A 21,989-nucleotide genomic window follows, 5' to 3' on the forward strand; every position below is an offset into this window, starting at 1 on the left:
ACCAAAACCTCACGGAGAATCCACACAAGTGGGACTCAACGCTCCTGACTTGCGAGGAGGTTACAGCCTACCCGCATCATACCCAAAGACCAAGCAGGAAACTCGGGAATTTCTGCAAGTGACAAGGACTTCCGCGGGAGGAATCCCCATGGAAAACCTTAAAAAACCCTTTTCAAAACCCTTTGCTTAAGTCCAAAAGTTCACCTCACTTTATTAAACACTCATGAGAAGAACATTGGACTGGGGGGACTTGAAGAGGTAGGTCCCAGCAGAGCCCAGTTGGACCCGCAAGACTCACCTTGAAGAGGAACGTCTGCGCAGAAACCAACTGGATCCGCAGGACCAACCATGCTCAGAGACGTGACGTCCTTACGCGCAGTACGCAAGCTGGTCCCGCAGGAAATGCCTCCCAATGGTGAAGGACTCCGCCTGTCCCCGCAGCCTCGGATACAAGCCATTAGAGAAGGCCACCCGCGCAGCAAGGCTACACGCACAAGGCACTTAGCTCACTCAGTGTCACCTGAAGGAATGAGCGAAGCCGGGAACAATCCCGCACAAGGGCGGGAGGGGGAATACTCTCGCCCAAATAAGCCAGTCCGTACGATACGGGAAGATCTTCTGTACTATACCTGACGAGGTATGGGAAAAAGATCTGACTAAAGATACGACAGCTTATGGACAACAGTATGGCGAGCAGCATGCTCCTACACTATATGTCACTATTAGCCGCTGCCTACTCACCAACTACTGCCATACCACGTGCGTAGCCGTCAGTTGGTGGAACAGGAATAGTGTACAGCAGGCCTGGTCGCTATCAGCCGCTACCTACCCACCAACTACCAGCAGGGCACGTGCGTAGGCTACTGTTGGTGGAACAGGAACACTGTTGCAGCCGGCCATACCTCTTTGGAAACCTACCTTCGGCTATAAATACCACAAATGGTATGACCATCTCATCTTATCATATCTTACTACATTATCATCATATTATACCTGATATCTGCTCTAGCAATCTCTTAATATACTTTTATATTTAAAGAGCAATCTAGTCTGATTCTCACGCCGGAGGGTGGTCACAAGGAGGAACCCCCCCCTTCTCAGTGACGAGCTCACGGTGTCTGTTTTGCAGGTTATCAGAAGAACCATCTTCCAAGGGTCTAACCCCTCGTGGGAAACATCTCTCCAACCCCCAGGTTACCAGTAACCTGCCCGGGGTTCGGTTAGTGTTTCTTCAGTTGTAAAATAGACATAAATGAAAATTAAAGCATATAATGATAAGGATACGGTTGTACCATACAGTACAAGTAGTTGATGCATAAAATGTTGTGGTGTGTAGGATTACGTACCGATGCATGATGGAGTGGTGGCAAAGGCAAGATGGGAGGCTGAACAAGTGGAATTAAACGTGTCTTTACACTCCGAGTTAGCCAGATAGATGATCATAATAATGACAAATTTCGCCTTTAACTTTCTTCTTTTTGTACAATTTCTAGCGGTATTTCTGAAAAGGTAAAATTGTAATTAGTTAGATTGTTTCCGGGAACACCTTTTGTAATTATGGTTTTATGAAAGATATTACACAGAAATGATATATATTTAAGGAAAAAAAATTTAATGGCCAGCGAATAAAACTCGGTTACCCTGTCCACCCAGGGTAATCCAATGACAAAAGGTGACCCTACATGTTCTCGATCGTAGATAACATTGCAGGGGTGTTCACTACTCGAATTGGACTTGAAGAACTCGAAATTAAATTCGACTCGCATTCGAATTTGAAAGGTTGAATTCGATTTTCAATCACTCGAATTTGATCCAGTGCAAATTCGAATTAGTAATCGAATTTCAAATTGAATACGAAATTATTATTTTAAATTCGATTCGAATTCAAGTTATGCCTTTTATTTTAATTATAAATATGCATATTTATTAAAAGATAATTTACCGCTATCTTTTTAAATTCTTAACAAGGGAATTGAAAGTTCATCATTTTGGTTATTAATTAATCTAATTGGACGTTGTTACTTAGATTATTTATGATTTTATAACTTTTGATGATTTATTTGTTTTATAGACTTATATATTTTTTTTTGTTAAATAATCTCAAATTTGTAGTGGTTAATGTAATTAGAACTAAAAATAAATTCTTTAACTAAACTCGAATCGAATTCATTCAAATCGAATTTGTTGAATTTATTTTGAATTCGAATTCAGCTTCGAAATTTATAAAAAATTTGCCCCCTGTACCAGCCTAAGACCACCATCTTATTTTCTAAGGAAAACCTGCTGCACGAAAACCTATTGTGGTAAAACCCGGTGGGGATCGGATTCAAACTTGAGATTGCTAAATAAGGGATGCAAGATTGCTTGAACTAAGAACTATCTATCTAGAATTTTTTAACACAAACTGGTAAACAAATCATTCCTAGTATTTTTAACACGAAAACCTACTTTGGTTGATGTTGGGTGTAGATTTTTATCCTCGAAATTGAGCCTAACTTTAGGATGTTGACTTGAGCTGTTATTCTGAGGAAGGTACGTTGACTAATTTAATTGTCCTATATTATCTGATTGTTTTGCAGATAAGAGCACTGGTTAAATATGTTTATAAGAACGTGGATTGCAACAGAATGCTACTTGAATTTCGTCAACAAACAACGTGGGCACTAACGGCATGTTGAATAAATAGTCTAGGGTTTCCGGAATAATCGGAATAACAGTTGTAATCTTCTTATTATATATTGAGCTGATAGTATCGATAGGACACACACAACTCACTTGTTTAGCTGCTAGTACTCATTGTATCACTTAGCTCACGATTACTAATCAGCTCCAACCTTTGTAATCACCGATTTCGTTATTAATAATATTGACGGTGATAGTTTTCACCATCCGGGGGTTTTTTGTGCAGGAGATCATAATAATCAAGCGTAATTCGACCAAAAGTTAAGTTCATAATCTTTAACCGAAGAGATTCGACTAAAGATTACGTTGTAAACTCTTGACCGAAACGAAGATTATCATAATCAAGGGTTTTTTCCCTCGTAATCATATCTTTGTGTTCAATATCACCATCATTAAGCACTTCACCTCACGCACTAATTTGATCAAAAATTGCTTTGTCAATTTTTGACCGAAACAGTTGACACTTGACACCCATGTCGTTTATAAACAAATAAACAGGTTCTCATAATGCTTAGTATAGTCATGAAAAACTGAATAAAGTATAGTTGTATTATTTTTCACGATACAACTGAATGGTAAGTTATTTTTTAACATTAAGATACAAAAGAATTTTCATAATACACACCAATTCACATATTGCACCCTATATACGATTCGATATTAAACTTCAACTATATCTAGACACAGTTTCATGTTTCTTACACTTCTAAGAAGTTAGAGAACTTCCCAAAAATACGAAAAAAGAACTAGTCACACACCTTATAGTTGACCAACATCTATCCCAATCAAAATCAATATAACTAATAATCCAAGACCATTAGGTTTTCCAATCAAAACCCTTTTCACCAAGTGATTTCTTCAAATACTTTAACAACCAAAGTGCAACATGTAATTGTGAATTTAAAGGTTCATGTATGAATAGACTCAAGACAGAATACCCAAAATATATCAAGTAAAGAGGTAAATGTTGAAAGTATAACTCTTGTTTGTATATGTTTACCACTTATTCGAGCTACCTTTGTGCAGGCAGAAATCGTCATCTTGACCAATGCTTGTTCGGACCAATAGAAGACAAAATATTGACATGAACTGAAACTTAAACATAAATAAGTGATATGCATTAAACGATAATTAACATTGCAAAGAGGCAACATGTCATTGTGAGAAAAGGTTTGAAGGCCCCTCTCTAGAGACCGTAAAATGCAATGGAAAACTAGTCCGACATTACAAGTCATGCGATTAAATTGCTAGAAGAATAACACTAAATGGAGAACGTTATTGAAACAGCAATGACCGGTCCCTTAACCTATAATAATTCCCTCAAGAGTCATTCAATCTGCTATATCACAATCTAGAAATATAATAACTCATACACACGTTAAAACATGATAGCAGTTAGGAAGGACAATTCATCATAATGAAGCTAACACTTATATATGTTTATTTATTATAAATTTATTTTTTCAAATTAAAATCTAACCTAGTCCTAGACTATATTCAAATTTCTCTCCATTAGACGGTTAACAAAGTTAATATAACATTTTTATCTGAAGCCAACGTGAGCCCGGCTAAAAAAACATAGTGTAGCCAAAGTGGACTAACGGGACTCTTCAAATTTGAGGAGTACGATGATCTTAACATAAGAAGTCATCGTTTTTTTAAAAAAAAATTGTACGATATAGTACCAAATATTAGCTGTTTTGTTATTAATTATAATCATTGTTATAGGGAAGTTGGGGGTTGAGTTCTCCATCAACACAGGTCCACTCTATATTGAATAAAGATAAGAAACGTGAAAGGGATGGCATTTACTTCTATATTTTTATCGGTTAATCTTGTAAATCTTATACATGATTTCAACTTTTCAAGTCATATATAACGAAATGCTTTCTTTCTGTGAGAGAAATTATTTTTTATGAACATTAACCCCTCCTATTCTTATGCTCAACCGTGGGTCATTTTCAAGAATACAAAAAATTCCTAGACCTAAAGCGTATAAAAAAATGGATCCTAAAATACAAACTTAAAAACTCATATATATTTAAGATAATTGTAATAACTCGTCTCTCAATTCTTCATGATCTTCCTGGATACATGTTTCATGTATGATATACGAGAAGATTGACCAGCAACATTCTGAAGCTGCTCAAATTGACCCATCCATGATTTTTACCCCGAACTTGTTCTATTTTACTTATAGAAACTGGATTACTTACACGGGTATCATCTAAGACCTCATACTCTTTTAATGGTAAGATCCCCTACGTTTTCTCATCATCATTTCCCTTACCCTCTTATCAAATTCCTCTTGGGTCATTAAGAAACCCCCATCTTTCACCACTTGTCATCTCTTGGTAGGTCCCAGCAGAGCCCAGTTGGACCCGCAAGACTCACCTTAAACAGGGACGTCTGCGCAGAGACCAACTGGATCCGCAGGACCAACCATGCTCAGAGAAGTGACGTCCTTACGCGCAGTATGCAAGCTGGTCCCGCAGGAAATGCCCCCCATGGTGAAGGACTCCGCCTGTTCCCGCAGCCTCGGATACAAGCCATGAGGGAAGGCCACCCGCGCAGCATGGCTACACGCACAAGGCACTTAGCTCTCAATCGTTCAGTGTCACCTGAAGGAATGAGCCAAGCCGGGAGCAATCTCGCACAGAGGCGGGAGGGGGAATACTCCCGCCCAAATAAGCCAGTCCGTATACTGAAGGATCTTTTACTGTACCTGACGAGGTATGGGCAAAAGATCTGATCAGAGATGCGACAGCTCACTGACAGCAGCATGGCAGACAGCACGCCACAGCACTGTGACCAATAGCCGCCGCCTACCCACCAACTCCTGCCATACCACGTGCCTAGCCTGTAGTTGGCAGAAGAGGAAGAGTGCACGACACGCCTGCTCTGTGTCAGACGCTACCTATCCACCACTCACAGGCAGGGCACGTGCATAGGTTACAGTTGGTAGCGTGTTGGGCCGGCTAAACCCCTTGGAAACCTACCTTCGGCTATAAATACCACAAATGGTATGATCATCTCATCTTATCATATCTTATTACATTATCATCATAATATACCTGATATCTGTTCTAGCAATCTCTTAATATACTTTTATATTTAAAGAGCAATCTAGTCTGATTCTCACGCCGGAGGGTGGTCACAAGGAGGAACCCCCCCCCCCTTCTCAGTGACGAGCTCACGGTGTCTGTTTTGCAGGTTATCAGAAGAACCATCTTCCAAGGGTCTAACCCCTCGTGGGAAACATCTCTCCAACCCCCAGGTTACCAGTAATCTGTCCGGGGTCCGGTTAGTGTTTCTTCATTGGCGCCATCCGTGCATAAAGCTAGAACTTTATTTTTCTCCAGTTTTTTCAAACTTCTACAAAGATGGTTAGAGAAATTCCGGTAACCACAACCCCAGCTACTAGGGGGAATACCGGCAACACAGTTTTTACGAACACTACCCCGGCTACCGAAGCCGGGGCAAGTGAAGTAAATTTTACGAACACTACCCCACTTACCAAAGCTGGGGCAAGTGCAGTAAATGATCGCCTACTGGGATCCACCGATACCCAGTTTGAGAAACGAAGGCTCCCCCGCCAGACTCTCGATGAAATTAAGGCATGGGCGGAGGCACGACAAAAGGAATTCCAGGCTGAGTTGGACGAACGCTTGCGTTCCGTACAACAGGCCGACGAATTCGAATACTGGGAGGATGACTCGGAGGAATCCGACTCCGACGCGAACCCTCGCCATAGGGCAAAAGGGAAGCGTAAGGAAACGGAATTCCAACCGAAAAGGCATTTTGGACAAGCCTTCAAACCAAAAAGCACAGGTGGAAGTCCACGAGACTTCTCCAAAACGTTCAGACCAAACGTTGCAAATGCAGGAACGTCCAAGTTTGCAAGGGACATTGCGGAAGCAATCGCCCCAAAGAGTGCCAAACAAATGCCTAACATAGGCACATATGACGGTTTATCTGATCCAGACGATCATTTGAACAGGTTCATAGCGGGGGCAACCGTCAGCAATTGGACGGAACCCACGTGGTGCTACATGTTCCAAATGACGCTTGTTGGGGCTGCTAGAGCTTGGTTTGATCGTTTACCGGTTAACCACATTTACGACTGGGCTGACTTCCAGCAGAAGTTTAGCCAACACTTCAGCCAGCAGCGAAAGTATACCGAGGAGCAATGGACAATCCTCAAATGCACACGGGAAGAAGATGAATCTCTGCCAAACTTCATCACTCGCTTCAACTCAAAAAAGCTAAGTTTGGGCAATATCAGTGAAGATCTTGTTCGCGCTGCCTTCATCCAGGGCGCACATGACCCAGAGCTCATCCGCACCCTAACGGGTAAAGATGGCATGCCATCCACATGGGATGGCATCATGACAGCAGCAAAACGCTATGCGGAAACAGAGAAGCAACTGGGTAGAGATCTCCCACAGAGCACAAACCTCTACACCCAGAGGACGAGAGAAGACAACGTCCTCACCGCCCGACTAAATAAAAAACGAAAGCTAGGTATCTGGCAGTCAAGGGTAAACTTTGACACCTCATCCGGCTTGCAAAATCGGTTGGGCGGAAGGGATAATGTACAGTCGCACCGGAACTCCAGATGGACGCCACTCACCAAAAGCGTCACTGAGATATTCGCCACTGAAGAGCTCCCATGGCCAAAACCTCCAATAATCCGACATCGTCACGATGCAGATCGGAGCAAATATTGTGACTTTCACAAGACAAAGGGCCACAACACGGAAGAATGCATAGATGTAAAAGATATGGTCGAAGCATTTGTCAGAGATGGGACGCTCGCGCACCTCGTGGCGTAATAAAGGCTGAGCAAGCGGGTGCGTATAGAACCCCAGCTGGGGAAAACACGAATCAATTCCAGCTTCAAAATCGAGACTACATGCTGCGTAAAGAACGAGATCCCGAACCAGGTGCGTATCGGCTCGATGGCACTCCCATCCCAACAAGGAAGGGAGCTCATTTACACAGTTTGCATGTAAATCAATTCCAGTTTGTAAAGAAAAGAGCCACTTCTAATGGAAATGATTCTCTTTTAAGAATATCGAAGCTGATGATTTTACATTTATACTTTTCTGGACACTAATATGCCGGTTTTCACCGCATAATTACGTGAAGTCATTGCATGGGAAGGCGGTCCTACCCGCACGAACCCAATAACGTGACAAACCTTCACGCAGGTCAGTTGAAGGGGAAAAAGTTCAGCACCCAAAAATGAAAGTGCCGGTCTATCCGCATGAATCATTAAGGAAACTGAATAATAACCTATCAACAACCGCGCGTCGAACGGTTAAAACTATCCAACACTGGTGACGGCATTCACATTACGTGAAGTCGTTGCGTGGGAAGGCGGTCTTACCCGCACGAACCCAATAACGTGGCAAACCTTCACGCAGGTCAGTTGAAGGAGAAGAGTTCAATTATCCCATTAAATGAAAGTGCCGGTCTATCCGCATGAATCATGAAAGGAAAATGAACACTAACCTATCGACAACCGCGCGTCGAACGGTTCAAAACAAAATTCTTAAAAAGGGTAAGAAAAACCTACACGCAGGTCAGATAAGGGTAAAGTTTTGCCATCCTACTAAGTGCAAGTGACGGCTCTACCCGCACAATCACGAAAGAGGAAGCAAAACTTCACACCTATCATCAACCACGTTCAAAGGTTAACTTATCCTCAAAAGGTAAGAAAAACCTACACGCAGGTCAGATAAGGGTAAAGTTTTGCCATCCTACTAAGTGCAAGTGACGGCTCTACCCGCACAATCACGAAAGAGGAAGCAAAACTTCACACCTATTATCAACCACGTTCAAAGGTTAACTTATCCTCAAAAGGTAAGAAAAACCTACACGCAGGTCAGATAAGGGTAAAGTTTTGCCATCCTACTAAGTGCAAGTGACGGCTCTACCCGCACAATCACGAAAGAGGAAGCAAAACTTCACACCTATCATCAACCACGTTCAAAGGTTAACTTATCCTCAAAAGGTAAGAAAAACCTACACGCAGGTCAGATAAGGGTAAAGTTTTGCCATCCTACTAAGTGCAAGTGACGGCTCTACCCGCACAATCACGAAAGAGGAAGCAAAACTTCACACCTATTATCAACCACGTTCAAAGGTTAACTTATCCTCAAAAGGTAAGAAAAACCTACACGCAGGTCAGATAAGGGTAAAGTTTTGCCATCCTACTAAGTGCAAGTGACGGTTCTACCCGCACAATCACGAAAGAGGAAGCAAAACTTCACACCTATTATCAACCACGTTCAAAGGTTAACTTATCCTCAAAAAGTAAGAAAAACCTACACGCAGGCTAGATAAAAGTTAAAGTTTAGCCATCTCACCAAGTGCAAGTGACGGTTCTACCCGCACAATCACGAAGGAAGAAGCGAAACTTTAACCCACTATCAACCACGTTCAAAGGTTCTTATTCTAAACACTTGGAAAATTGCTAATTTAAACTAAGTATGCAAGTCATAAGTTTATAAAGCAAAGAACCCAAAGAAGGAAATAACAATCTTATACGCAAAAAGATTAATATTTCAATGATATATTACAACAGTGGCCGGGTAACTACCCGCCTAAAAGAAATCTATACAAAGCTAAGTCTATCCTAGCGGTGGGAAGAGATCTTCAGGATCAGGCTTCAGGGCCACCTCCGCTTGGACCAGCACCGTCTGAGCGTGACTGCCCAAGGAAAGCCTTAAGGATGTTTAGCCCATCATCAGCAGCAGCAGCTTCGTTCACCTTCTCCACCACTGGATGCGGGAAGGCAGCATACTGGTTCACAGCTTGGTCATAAGCAGCTTCAGTATTAACATTGAATAAAGGGAAGTTGGAGGGCGGAAAGCCTCTCTCAGCAAACCCTAGACCAAGCAGGAAGCCAGTCTTCTGCCCATCCTCATGAGAAGCGTTGAGGGCTGCGCTCATTGCATCGTCGTAAGAGGTCTCTGAAAGGACCCGACGCACAACCTACAAAAGAAAATTACAAGTTAGAGCATTTAATTGCGAGCGGAAAGCGTAAAGAAAAAGATAAAGATACCTCAGGCAACGCTTCTCGAAGTAGCCATTGGAGGGTAGCTTGCACTTCGTCACGGGCGCGTTCGGCTTCGCTTTGGTTCAGATTGGCAAGTAATACTTCCTTTGCGGCAGCCTCTTCGACGCCCTTAAGCTTCCGCTCGGTTTGGTCAAGCACCCCCCTCTGGTCAAGAATCTCTTGCAGCTTCTTGGCGTCTTCCATTGCCAAGGCGTCATGAGCATGCTGAAGAGCCTTTAATTTGCATTTAAGCTGCTCATTCTCTTCGCGAAGTGGCTCAGCAACAGCTTCAGCTTTGGCAGCCCTCTCAGTTGAGTTTCGCGCAGTCTCCTTGGCCAGCCGAAGCTGTTCATTCACAGCTTGGGCAGCCTTGGAGCGGGCCTCGTGGCGCAGGTATAGTGGCAGCCGCTGTAGTAGCCGTTGTTGGCACCGCCTCCTCAGCAACAGTAACCGCCGGCTCCGTGAAAGATGCTGTAAAAATTGCACTCACGGCCGGCGGAGACACCTTCGCAGCTGGAACAGCCTCAGGAAGGCTGGAACCAGCGGAAGCAAGCGTAGACGCTTGGGTCGACGCCTCGGGAAGGCTGACCGAGCCTACCGTCATTGGCGGGGGAATACTTACTCCAACTCCACCCTGGAATGCGTCAACATCCGCACCTGCACGAGCAAAAGTGTTAGAAAAATTTATTCGAAACAAATCTAGACAAGAATTATGGGGGTACTTACGGGGTCTCTTGAGCTTGAACGCACGGACGAGCGGGGGCGAACCCGATGGAGCCGGCCTCTTAACACCGGTAACCGTCGTCGTCGCTGCCTCCCCGGAGGTAACACCTGCAGCCTCCGGAACGGTGGTCTCTTCACCACCGGGCTTCCCCGCCACCTCTGCATTATCTGACTCCGAGTCAGATAGGACTACCGGGTCGGCCGTAGAGGCCACCTTCTCCTTGCCTTTCCCGACGGCAGCCTTTTTCTTCCGCACCAGTGGAGGACCTTCTGCGGATTCCTCAGAAGAAGAAATGTCATGAACTCCAGCAGCAGGCACAGCATTGAGAGGTTCAGGGTAGAAGATAGGCTTACCTGGCCGTCGGTGGCTCAGGATCTCTTGGCCTGGCGGGTAAACCTCCACGAACCGACCCGCGGTCTGCTCTAAGATGGGCAACTCGTTCTCGTCCAGAGCACGAGTACCCATCCGCGCGGGACCATCTTCCTCCCGCGGGTTCAGGAGCGACTGAAGATCGTTCCCCTCTGAAATCAACAAGAAAGTTAGTAAAAATCGAAGTCAGCAAAATGAAACAAGACGTACCATAAGGGACAGAGTTCGAACCATATTCAAGGACGATCGGAACCTTATCCGCATTCGCCGCCTTCCACACCCGGCTCATCCCCAGCATCACCATCGCCGACTCCGGAAAACGGAAAACCGGGGACTGGACCCGGGAAATCTTCGAGAACCATTCCGCCTCCTCGTAGTTGAGGGCGGGAAGGTTCGGAAGCGCCTGGCCATTCTTGAACTTCATGGCAATGGGGATGGCGCGAGCGGATATGAAGAAGAACTCTCTTCTCCAGGAGCGAAGACTCCGCTCGGTGGTACAAATCTTTAAACCCTTGATACGGGTTGTAAGAGTGTACCACCCTTGGATGCACCTCCATGTATAGAAGGTCATCAGGCGATCAACGAGGGGCTCAAGGCCCAGTATCCGGCACACCCACTCAAAGTGCCGGACCTTGGCAATGGCCATGGGGTGCACCTCTGTCAGGTGCACACCGTGCCTCTCTAGGACACGGTACACAAACTTTGTCAACGGAAACCTAAGGTTCCCGTAGACAAAGAATGCAGCATAAACCCCGATCTTGCCACTAGGGGCATCGTACACAGTATGGTGGGGTTCAGGAAACTCAGGCTCGAGAGACTCGAGCATGAACTTCCTGATGATATACTGGTACAGATCGACAGGAAGAGAGCACTGGCATTCGCCAGCAGTCTTCTGGTCATCAGCATCATGAGAAGACATGGTGGAAGAAAGACGAAAAGAGATTTCAGGGTAATGCTTTACTAAACAGAAAAATTCGCCGGAAATTACTTGAGAAGAAGAGATGAAAGTGGAAAGTGTGAATTGCAAATAACCCTCTCCCCCTTTATATAGTAATCGCAATTAATGCGGTGAATTTAATGCGGAGGAGAGAGAAATCAAATGTGCAATGAAACTATGACACGTGGCAAAAAGCAAGCTGGCAACAGCTGTGGAAAGGACGTGTGCCAGTAAATTCGCGGCCACGCGCCCGAAAAATCGCTCCCACGCGCCTGAAAAAGCGACTGGAATGACCATGTTCTGTCACGTCGCCATAACTTCCTGCACGTTCTGACACAGTCAGAGGAAACCGTCGCACGACGTTTCAAAGGTTTGGACTTATCTTTTCACCAACCTTTCGAATTTCAAAATTCAAAATTTAAAAAGAAGCGGGAAAATACCCCCTTACCTTGGCGAACAAGTAACCATAAGACGGATGCGGGTACAGTGTTAAGGCAAAACCCTTCACATACCTAGCACCCGCAGGGAATTGAAGCCAAGAAAACCTTGGCGAACAAGTAACCATAAGACGGATGCGGGTACAGTGTTAAGGCAAAACCCTTCACATACCTAGCACCCGCAGGGAATTGAAGCCAAGAAAACCTTGGCAAACAAGTAACCATAAGACGGATGCGGGTACAGTGTATAGGCAAAACCCTTCACATACCTAGCACCCGCAGGGAATTGAAGCCAAGTACCTCGGCAACCAAGTAACTATAAGACAGGTGCGGGTACAGTGTAAAGGCAAAACCCTTCACATACCTAGCACCCGCAGGGAATTGACGCCAGGAATACCTTGAGAGTAAAGTAACCGTAAGACGAGCGCAGGTACAGTGTTAAGGCAAAACCCTTCACATACCTAGCGCTCCGCTGGGAATTGAAACCAAGAAGGATCTTCTGGGCAATGCTTGCGGAAACGGAAATAGCATCCCCGCATAGCGGGAACATCGAGAACTACGTTGTTTGAAGCTCCAGGATGGAATTGGTGGTCTTAACATAATTGATCACTATGTTCAGAACTACCAAAACCTCATGGAAAATACATACAACTGGGACTCAATGCTCCTGACTTGCGAGGAGGTTACAGACCTACCCGCATCATACCCAAAGACCAAGCAGGAAACTCGGGCATTTCTGCAAGTGACAAGGACTTCCGCGGAAAGAATCCCCATGGAAAACCTTACAAAACCCTTTTCAAAACCCTTTGCTCAAGTCCAAAAGTTCACCTCACTTCATTAAACACTCATGAGAAGAACATTGGACTGGGGGGACTTGAAGAGGTAGGTCCCAGCAGAGCCCAGTTGGACCCGCAAGACTCACCTTAAACAGGGACGTCTGCGCAGAGACCAACTGGATCCGCAGGACCAACCATGCTCAGAGAAGTGACGTCCTTACGCGCAGTATGCAAGCTGGTCCCGCAGGAAATGCCCCCCATGGTGAAGGACTCCGCCTGTTCCCGCAGCCTCGGATACAAGCCATGAGGGAAGGCCACCCGCGCAGCATGGCTACACGCACAAGGCACTTAGCTCTCAATCGTTCAGTGTCACCTGAAGGAATGAGCCAAGCCGGGAGCAATCTCGCACAGAGGCGGGAGGGGGAATACTCCCGCCCAAATAAGCCAGTCCGTATACTGAAGGATCTTTTACTGTACCTGACGAGGTATGGGCAAAAGATCTGATCAGAGATGCGACAGCTCACTGACAGCAGCATGGCAGACAGCACGCCACAGCACTGTGACCAATAGCCGCCGCCTACCCACCAACTCCTGCCATACCACGTGCCTAGCCTGTAGTTGGCAGAAGAGGAAGAGTGCACGACACGCCTGCTCTGTGTCAGACGCTACCTATCCACCACTCACAGGCAGGGCACGTGCATAGGTTACAGTTGGTAGCGTGTTGGGCCGGCTAAACCCCTTGGAAACCTACCTTCGGCTATAAATACCACAAATGGTATGATCATCTCATCTTATCATATCTTATTACATTATCATCATAATATACCTGATATCTGTTCTAGCAATCTCTTAATATACTTTTATATTTAAAGAGCAATCTAGTCTGATTCTCACGCCGGAGGGTGGTCACAAGGAGGAACCCCCCCCCCCTTCTCAGTGACGAGCTCACGGTGTCTGTTTTGCAGGTTATCAGAAGAACCATCTTCCAAGGGTCTAACCCCTCGTGGGAAACATCTCTCCAACCCCCAGGTTACCAGTAACCTGCTCGGGGTCCGGTTAGTGTTTCTTCAATACATGTTTCATGTATGATATACGAGAAGATTGACCAGCAACATTCTGAAGCTGCTCAAATTGACCCATCCATGATTTTTACCCCGAACTTGTTCTATTTTACTTATAGAAACTGGATTACTTACACGGGTATCATCTAAGACCTCATACTCTTTTAATGGTAAGATCCCCTACGTTTTCTCATCATCATTTCCCTTACCCTCTTATCAAATTCCTCTTGGGTCATTAAGAAACCCCCATCTTTCACCACTTGTCATCTCTTTACACAACTCCACTCATCAATTTCATAATATTTTAAATATTTGTTTTTCATGGATGATATCATCTAAATAAAAAGTTGTTTCATCTTCCAAGTACATCCTATTCACCAAATACATTCACCTAGACTAATATCTAGATGATCCAAATCTTCAATTGGATTAAGCCTTAATTAAATATAAACTAGTAATCGTACCCGCGCGTTGCGGCGGACCGAGTTGATGCCATGTTCTGTGTGTATTAGACATGTTTATAAGATCATTCACATTGCAGGGCAGCGGTATTGTTTAGGCAATAGTACTATATCCATTAAATTATGTTAAATGCCACCAAGTAAAACAACGTTACATTCGGTGCAATCATTCAAAACATTGATGTACACTTTCTTGAGTTCCGGCACGAATTCAAGAAGCAACCAAGTTCTTTTGCAACAACAACACCACCTTCCCTCCTTACAAACGGAGTCCTGAAATAGAATTTCTTCGCAAAGCAAAAAATGAAACATAATAAAAATATAAACAAAAGAAGCAACTATTAAATATTAAGTTATATATGCATAGTAGATTAGCATGCTAAAATTTATATCACAAATGTTTCTAACAGAGAAGTAAAAATTTCAGTTACAACCATGAAAGTCTTTAAACAATTTAGTCAACTATGATGTTTTTTAATATGAAATTAGTTTGTTCAAAACTGCTTCTGGGTTATGTTTCCGTTCAAAGTCCGTATGGGGATATATGTTCACAGGGGTCATTTGTTGGTCTTTCAGTTAAAGGATGATTGAAAATGGATTGCAAAGAATAGCAGGGGGTATTTATAAGAAAAATAATTTTTTTCTTTGCAAAAATAAAGGGCGGCGATAAAGATCACCCAGTTAACCGTTTTTGTTATGAAGCTACTTAGAACGAACACAAACCAGCTGTTCTTGAACTACTTAGCACACATAACATAAAGTGAGATAATTTTCATTTTAAAACAAAAAGAGGCCCTTTTGAGCATTTTGAAGACCAATCCGTTCAAAGTTACTGTTTCAGACCCAATACTGCAAAATGACCAATTGTGCAAAATCTGACCCTTTATCAAGTTCGCTCCAGACTCGTTTACAACCTACCTAACTACCATAATAGACCATAAATGACAACCTAATTCGAAACCGTTGTAAAAACCAAAGACCATAACTAAGAAAAAAATTGTTTTCAAAAACCCTTAACACCACTAATGGTGCTGGTGCCTCCTTGCTTACTATTGAAGTCCACACAGTGACATAGGTGGCCATTATTCACTAAATTGAATTTAAAACTTGACAGCTAAGAATATCAATAAAATGATTGTTGTTCTGTCAAAAGAGTTGGTCGAGTCCACCTTTTTAGTGCATTTAACGAAAACCAAATGATTAGCGCAACTTAACACCTTAAAGAATTCGTTGACTATTAATCTAAATTGATACTATGTTTACATATGTATCCCTACGTCTAAGTGCACGTTTCCACATGACAGACAAAGATACGAAGCTCGTGTGTACTGCTGGTGGTGAGTATATTATGCACATGTGTAATTCATCAGATATCACCTAATCTGGGTAACACAAAATTTAACCTAAGCAGTCGACTTACGGTGTCATAAAAAACTAAAGTGACTAAGTGAGCACTAATATAATTTGACTAACCATTAACAGGCTGAGAAGAAATCGAAAAAAATTCCAGAGATTCGTTCGTTAGTTCCTCATCAACAGCAACAACATAATCATCCTACAATTTTAAGAACAGGTTCAATTACAATCGACTTATCATGATCAATTGGCTGATAAGAGTACAAACTTTATAAATCAAGGAATTTATATGTGTGTAATGTATGTATGTATTGATTGTATGTATCAGTGTGTATTGAATGTAAGTACTCAAAGCATTATAAGTTGCAAATTGAATGAACAGTTATCATTGTGAGAGGAGTTGTGAATTCTTTTTAAATATATATATATATAATTACGTCAAACGAACCTTTAAATAATTATTTAAGTGTCATTTTTCTTGTTTTAGTCATTTTGTGACACCATTGTCATCCACTATGTGCATGCCACGTGTCCGGGCCCTTTGAGTTCGAAGCATATGCAGTTAGGTAAAGGGTCACATTTGTTACCTTTTGAATGGGCCAATATACTAGCCCATGCTTGCGTAAATAATGGGCCCAGTACCAGCTTTAGTTTTTTGGTCAAACACTCAAAACTTTCTCGGGCCCAATAATTATTAAGTTTTATAATATCCTTCTTTTGACTTTCTGCACTGCATCTCAAATTAAACGACTTAAAATATACTAACGGATTAAGCATTCTAATTTGTTAATCGAAATTATACTTTTTTTTTAAATAAGAGAATTGGGTTGAAAAAGTTAGTTGTCATATTAAAATTCAGTTTATGCGTAATTCAATTTTTATTAAAGCCAATTTTGTAAACTATATAAGGTTTAATGTTTTATTTGTTATAAAAAATAAATATCTAAATAAAATAATAAATATATTAAAAATTGACGGTGAGGTGACACAAGTGGTGCTGCTAGTCAAAGAACAAAGTCACACGTGGGGTTGAAGTTAGCTGGCATTCTAAGTGAATAACTGGCATTCATTGTGTCAAATCGTATTTTAATGTCTTCTAATAATACAAATAACTTTTAATATATATATATATTAATATATATATATATATATATATATATATATATATATATATATAGAATAATAGAAGGGATATAAAAGTCTACGTTTTAATAGAAAATATTCAAAAGAGAGACGAAAGTTACACATAATTTTGGAGATCTAAGTGCCACTCAACTTATAATTATACGTTTATACTTAAATAACCAAAATAATCAGAAATACTATGATAATCGGTTTTATTAACCAAACCAAAGAGATTGAGTATAATGCATATGTGGGATATCTTCTTCACGAGGTTAAAGATAGGGAACAAGTCAAATATACCTTTGTCAAGTTGAGTCAATCGCTTACCGCCTTTTCACCAATGAAATTTAAACGACTTTAATATTTATACATAATTATCGACTTTGGATCTTTGATAATGTAGTGTGAAGTTTTTTGTTTTCTTTTCTTTCCATTTTTTATTTTGGTAGGAAAATAGTGCTATTGTTTTACTTTAAAAAATTAAGTTAAAAGTTAAAATGTATATGGCGAATTGAATATGTGGAAACTTGCAAGTTACAACTTACGCATGGGCCATGGCCCAGTGTATTATGGATTCTTTTCCGTGGGCAGTCAAGATGGCCCGTGCCCTGTGAGGATAGTTCAATGCTGGTTGGCCCAGTTAGCCCAATTGAGTCATTACAAACTTTCTATTATAGAATGGTTCGGGTTTGGTCAAAAGACTCGAGCCAATTGGGTTTAAGAAACGGAGGAGTACTCAAACCGATATCAAACATTCGAACTGGCTGCTTGGTTTGAAACCGGGACTGGTTCTACCAAATCGGTTTTGAAGTACGTTAAAAGTTGGTTTCAGTTTACAAACCGGCTTATATAAACTTAGCATTTTTTTTCCAACCTACGTTCCGGTCAAAGTGTCTTAGTTTGAGCAACACAAAGTTTAAGATAAATTAAATTATTTTTTTCTTTGCTTATCAAATGACAATAATACCCATGAAAATTCGGTCCATCAATGTTGCTTATTAATGTTAGTTGTGTGTGTTTAAGGGTAAACTTGAAAATTGACTAATAAATTTTGAAAGTTGACATTTATAATGAGACAAATAAAAATGGAAACGTGAACATTTTCAATGAAACAGAGGGAGTACTATTTATTTGGATGGGGCAAAATTTTACTTACTAAAGAATAACATGTGTTTTGGTATTTATTTATTTTTAAATTTTCCGGAGAACCAAAAATGAGATCGTAATGCTACTGAAATAGAAGATGTCTAGTGCATTTATTGTTAATATATTATGATATAGTGTGCAATATTGCACTATAGGATCATGTGTAGTCATAACTCTCCACCTCTAGTCATTATGCGTCACGTGACGTTCAATCAGAGTTATGGTTTTTACAAAAACAGGCTGTAGTCATAACTCTCCACCCCAGGCATTATGCGCCACGTGGCGCCCAGTCATTATTAATTTTATTTGTTTTTTTAAATACTAAATCATTTAAATACATTAACATAAAATTAAAAAATACATTAAACTTTCAAATAAAAACTAAATTAAAAAAATACATAAATACTACTAATAAAACTAAAACTTATTATATTTTTCTAAAATTTTCGCTCGTCGAGTGGCTTTTAGAGATTGGACTATCGGGTCGTCTTCGGATAGTTCATTTGATAAAACCTCGATGTCTTTTTCCATTTCATTTCTTCTAAGTAGGTCGATGGCGTCCAAATTTACTTGAAGTCGTTGGGTTCCAAGGTCGTGTAAAGCTTGGAGTCGAGAGTTCATTTATTTGAATTGACTTTCCAATTCGGGATTCGAACCCGTTGCCGACGACGAAGCGACCCCTTTCCCCCTTCCCTTGGCCTTGCTTCTTCTACCCCCGGCCGAGGCATCTCGGTAGTATTCACGGCGTCATTATCGCTTAGGTTGAAGTTTCAAGCGTCGGAACAGGGCGTGTCTGGATCAACCGAATACGATGTTTTAGACTTTTTTTTACGCGGACCACCTTCGGCTTTGGCTTCGGCATCCAACACCATGCCTCATTTTGGGTGAAACCTCAATAGGTCTTTCCAAATGCCAAAGTAGTTGAAGGCCCCCCGACCTTATGTTGATACTCTGTCAACGCGTTTTCCATGACTTCCGCGTCCGAGACACCACTACTCCTATTTCGATTCACCTGAGAGAAAACCGTATGAAAAGCCAAGCATTTGGTGTTTATGTCGCCCCATTTCGACAGTAACGAATCTTTTTCTCGACGTGAGTCCCCGCCAAGCTCGTGGAACAACTCTATAATTTTGTGCCAAAATACACCCATTTTTTGATAGTTCGCTAAAAAAAATAAAAACATTACAAGTTTAATGTTTTTTTTATTAAATGAATTTATTAAGAAACATAGATATTACATCAACATAGCAGGTAGGCGGGCAACAAGCTGCGCCGCCACCCCTTCAGCTAAAGACATACCCCTGCCCCTTTGGAGTCGACACATTGCTATGCACAACCCGTTGGACCAAGCACGAGTTTAATGTTGGTTATAAGACATACAAGTTTAGTTTAATGTTTGTTATAAGAAATTTTAAAAAATATATATGTAGTTTAAAAACCTACCGCATTTGGCATCTTCCGATATCGCGCACCAAGCACGAGCACATAGTACGCACTCGTCGATACTCCACGCTATCACCGTCTTTTTAACCCGAGGTTCGCCGACGGGCTTCTTTGCGTGTTTTCTCGGACGTCCGCGTTGGCTCGATCCGCCTACGGTCTCCGGGACGGTTTGTGTCTCCGACACGAACTCGACCTCGGGTTGGGTCTCCGGGATGGTTTGGGAACCCGAACCGGCAAAAATGTTTGTCGTTGGGTTTTGAAAACCGGGCACCGCATTTGGCATAGAGTTTTGTAGAAATGCAAAGTACGCGGCCATTTGCGGGTCATACATATGCGGGACGGATACGGTTGGCGTCAGAGCGGTAGATTGGTTCGGTTGTGGATTTTGGTTGCCTTGACGGGCATATTGACCGAAACCATTAATATTTTGGTTGTTATTCGGAAACATGATGGTATACATATTTGTGTAAAAGATATAATTGGTATAGAAGTGGAAGGAATGTGTTAAAAAAATGAGTTTGGTTTGTTTTTATAGTATAAATTTAATTAATATAATTTTTTTTAAAAAAAAACCCAACGGCTCCTAACGTAAACATGGCCCCAACGGTTTTTTTTTTATATGCATGTCATTAATCCGCGTTTTACTTATTACGTAGCAAAAAAAAATTTTTAAAAAAACCCAACGGCTCCTAACGTAAACATGGCCCCAACGGTTTTTTTTTATATGCGTGTCTTTAATCCGCGTTTTACTTATTACGTAGCAAAAAAAATTTACAAAACACAGGGGGGCGGTGTACCCCCCGCGTTATAGCTCACAACGCGGCACACAACGTGCCAGTACGCTTGGTCTAAAAAGGCTATATATAATGCATGTATTATTATACAAAACATTTTGCAATTATCAATGAGGCTCGGAGGGTGTGTGAGCCGCACCATTAACCGGGGCATATAAATTTCAGAAACACAAACTTTTTTTTATAAATATTAATTTTATATGTTTTTCGGTATTAAAAATAAGGTTATTTGCAATGGTTTATGAATAATTACATGCTCAGAATAGTTTCTGTTTATAATAAATCAGTCGATAAAAGTTTTATCCATATACGCTAGCTAATCGTTAAGGCCTACGGGCCGTTTTACTTTGACTCAGCTGAGTTATTCAAATTATCGAAGACGGCCTGAAGATTATATAGTATTTTCCATGCTTGGTTGGCCATAAAGGTGACTCCTATATTTATTAATATCATGATGATTTTGAATCTATTGCTTCACTCTTCTACATTTTGTAATTAATCTATCAACATGTATGTGCAATTTAATATGTAGGGATATTATGGTTTACCGTTACAAAACAATCCGATTTAACTAGAGTTGTAAACAAGCCGAACAAAATTTAAATACACATAAAATGGAGCTACATGTTTTAGCCTCTATTTATAAAGCTTGACTCATACCCAAACTTAATTCCAGCACAACTCATGTATTTATTCGACTTTGCTTGATGACGTCTTTATCCCATTAAATACGTGGTTCTAGTGTCTTAACAACACGTGTCAAGTAAAACACGTGGCACTATATTTCCATGCAAATTCTCTTATTAAATAACAAAATTCACCCATTAACTAAATGTTACAAAAAATATAATATAATATGCAGAAAGAACGAGATAAGGAAGAGACCCGAGTGAAGGCGGAGGATGTCGGTGCCGGCGAAGGCGAAGAAAACCGGCTGAGGCACCCGGTGATATCAACCATGGAGCCTCTCACCCACGAGGACTACGGTGGTGGAATGTATGGTAAAGATGACGAGAAGCCGCCACCAAAGAACCCGAGGGAACTACCGGCTAGTGTAGCACAAAGTGCAGATGGACCTTCGGAAACGAATAAGACGGAAGCTATGCGAAAGCCGCCACCGTCTTCGGGTGATCGGGATATTGATATCACTGGCCAATCTTACATCCAGTAGTAGTGTTTCAAGGAATTAATTTTTTTTTTCGAACTGTTTCAAGGAATTAATTAGTATCTAGGTTTAGTGCTTCTTAGTTTGTTATGTGCGTTTTTATTTTATTTCTTTGTTTTGGGTTAGTTTTTGTATTAGGAGAAGCTTTTATCATGTTGAACTATATTTTGATTCTGTATTGAGTATCAAGTAGCTTAGTAAATGTGAAGTTTGTTTTAACCATAACCTATACACACAAAATGAATTTATTAACACGCAATGAATTTAAATCATAAGCTTGATCTCTACTTCTTCAAAATAATCTTCATTAAATTCGAAAATTACAATTCTAATGATATAACCTAGCTCGGGTATATATACTCCTTTCAACCTAATTGAACTAGAATACAAAACTTTTAAATAAAATAAAATCAGGGGGTGGGTAATAAATTTAAAAAGACAAGATGC

General features: G+C 41.5%; 1 protein-coding gene across 1 annotated transcript; it reads left to right on the forward strand.

Annotated features, from left to right (window-relative positions):
- The first annotated feature begins 21,233 nt into the window (after nucleotides 1-21,233).
- Nucleotides 21,234-21,548, forward strand: LOC143595374 (uncharacterized). The gene has a single exon (XM_077074407.1). It carries the CDS (start codon nucleotides 21,234-21,236, stop codon nucleotides 21,546-21,548), a length of 315 nt encoding a protein of 104 aa, XP_076930522.1.
- Nucleotides 21,549-21,989: the final 441 nt, after the last annotated feature.

The sequence above is a fragment of the Bidens hawaiensis genome, unplaced genomic scaffold (assembly GCF_021521415.1).
Source record: "Bidens hawaiensis isolate Kalapana, Puna unplaced genomic scaffold, B.hawaiensis_p1.1 tig00044942_1, whole genome shotgun sequence".
In the NCBI taxonomy this organism is placed as follows: domain Eukaryota; kingdom Viridiplantae; phylum Streptophyta; class Magnoliopsida; order Asterales; family Asteraceae; genus Bidens; species Bidens hawaiensis.

Bases quoted from the DNA above. Each gene is read 5' to 3' on its own strand.
- LOC143595374 (XM_077074407.1), top strand. From the start codon at position 21,234: ATGCAGAAAGAACGAGATAAGGAAGAGACCCGAGTGAAGGCGGAGGAT.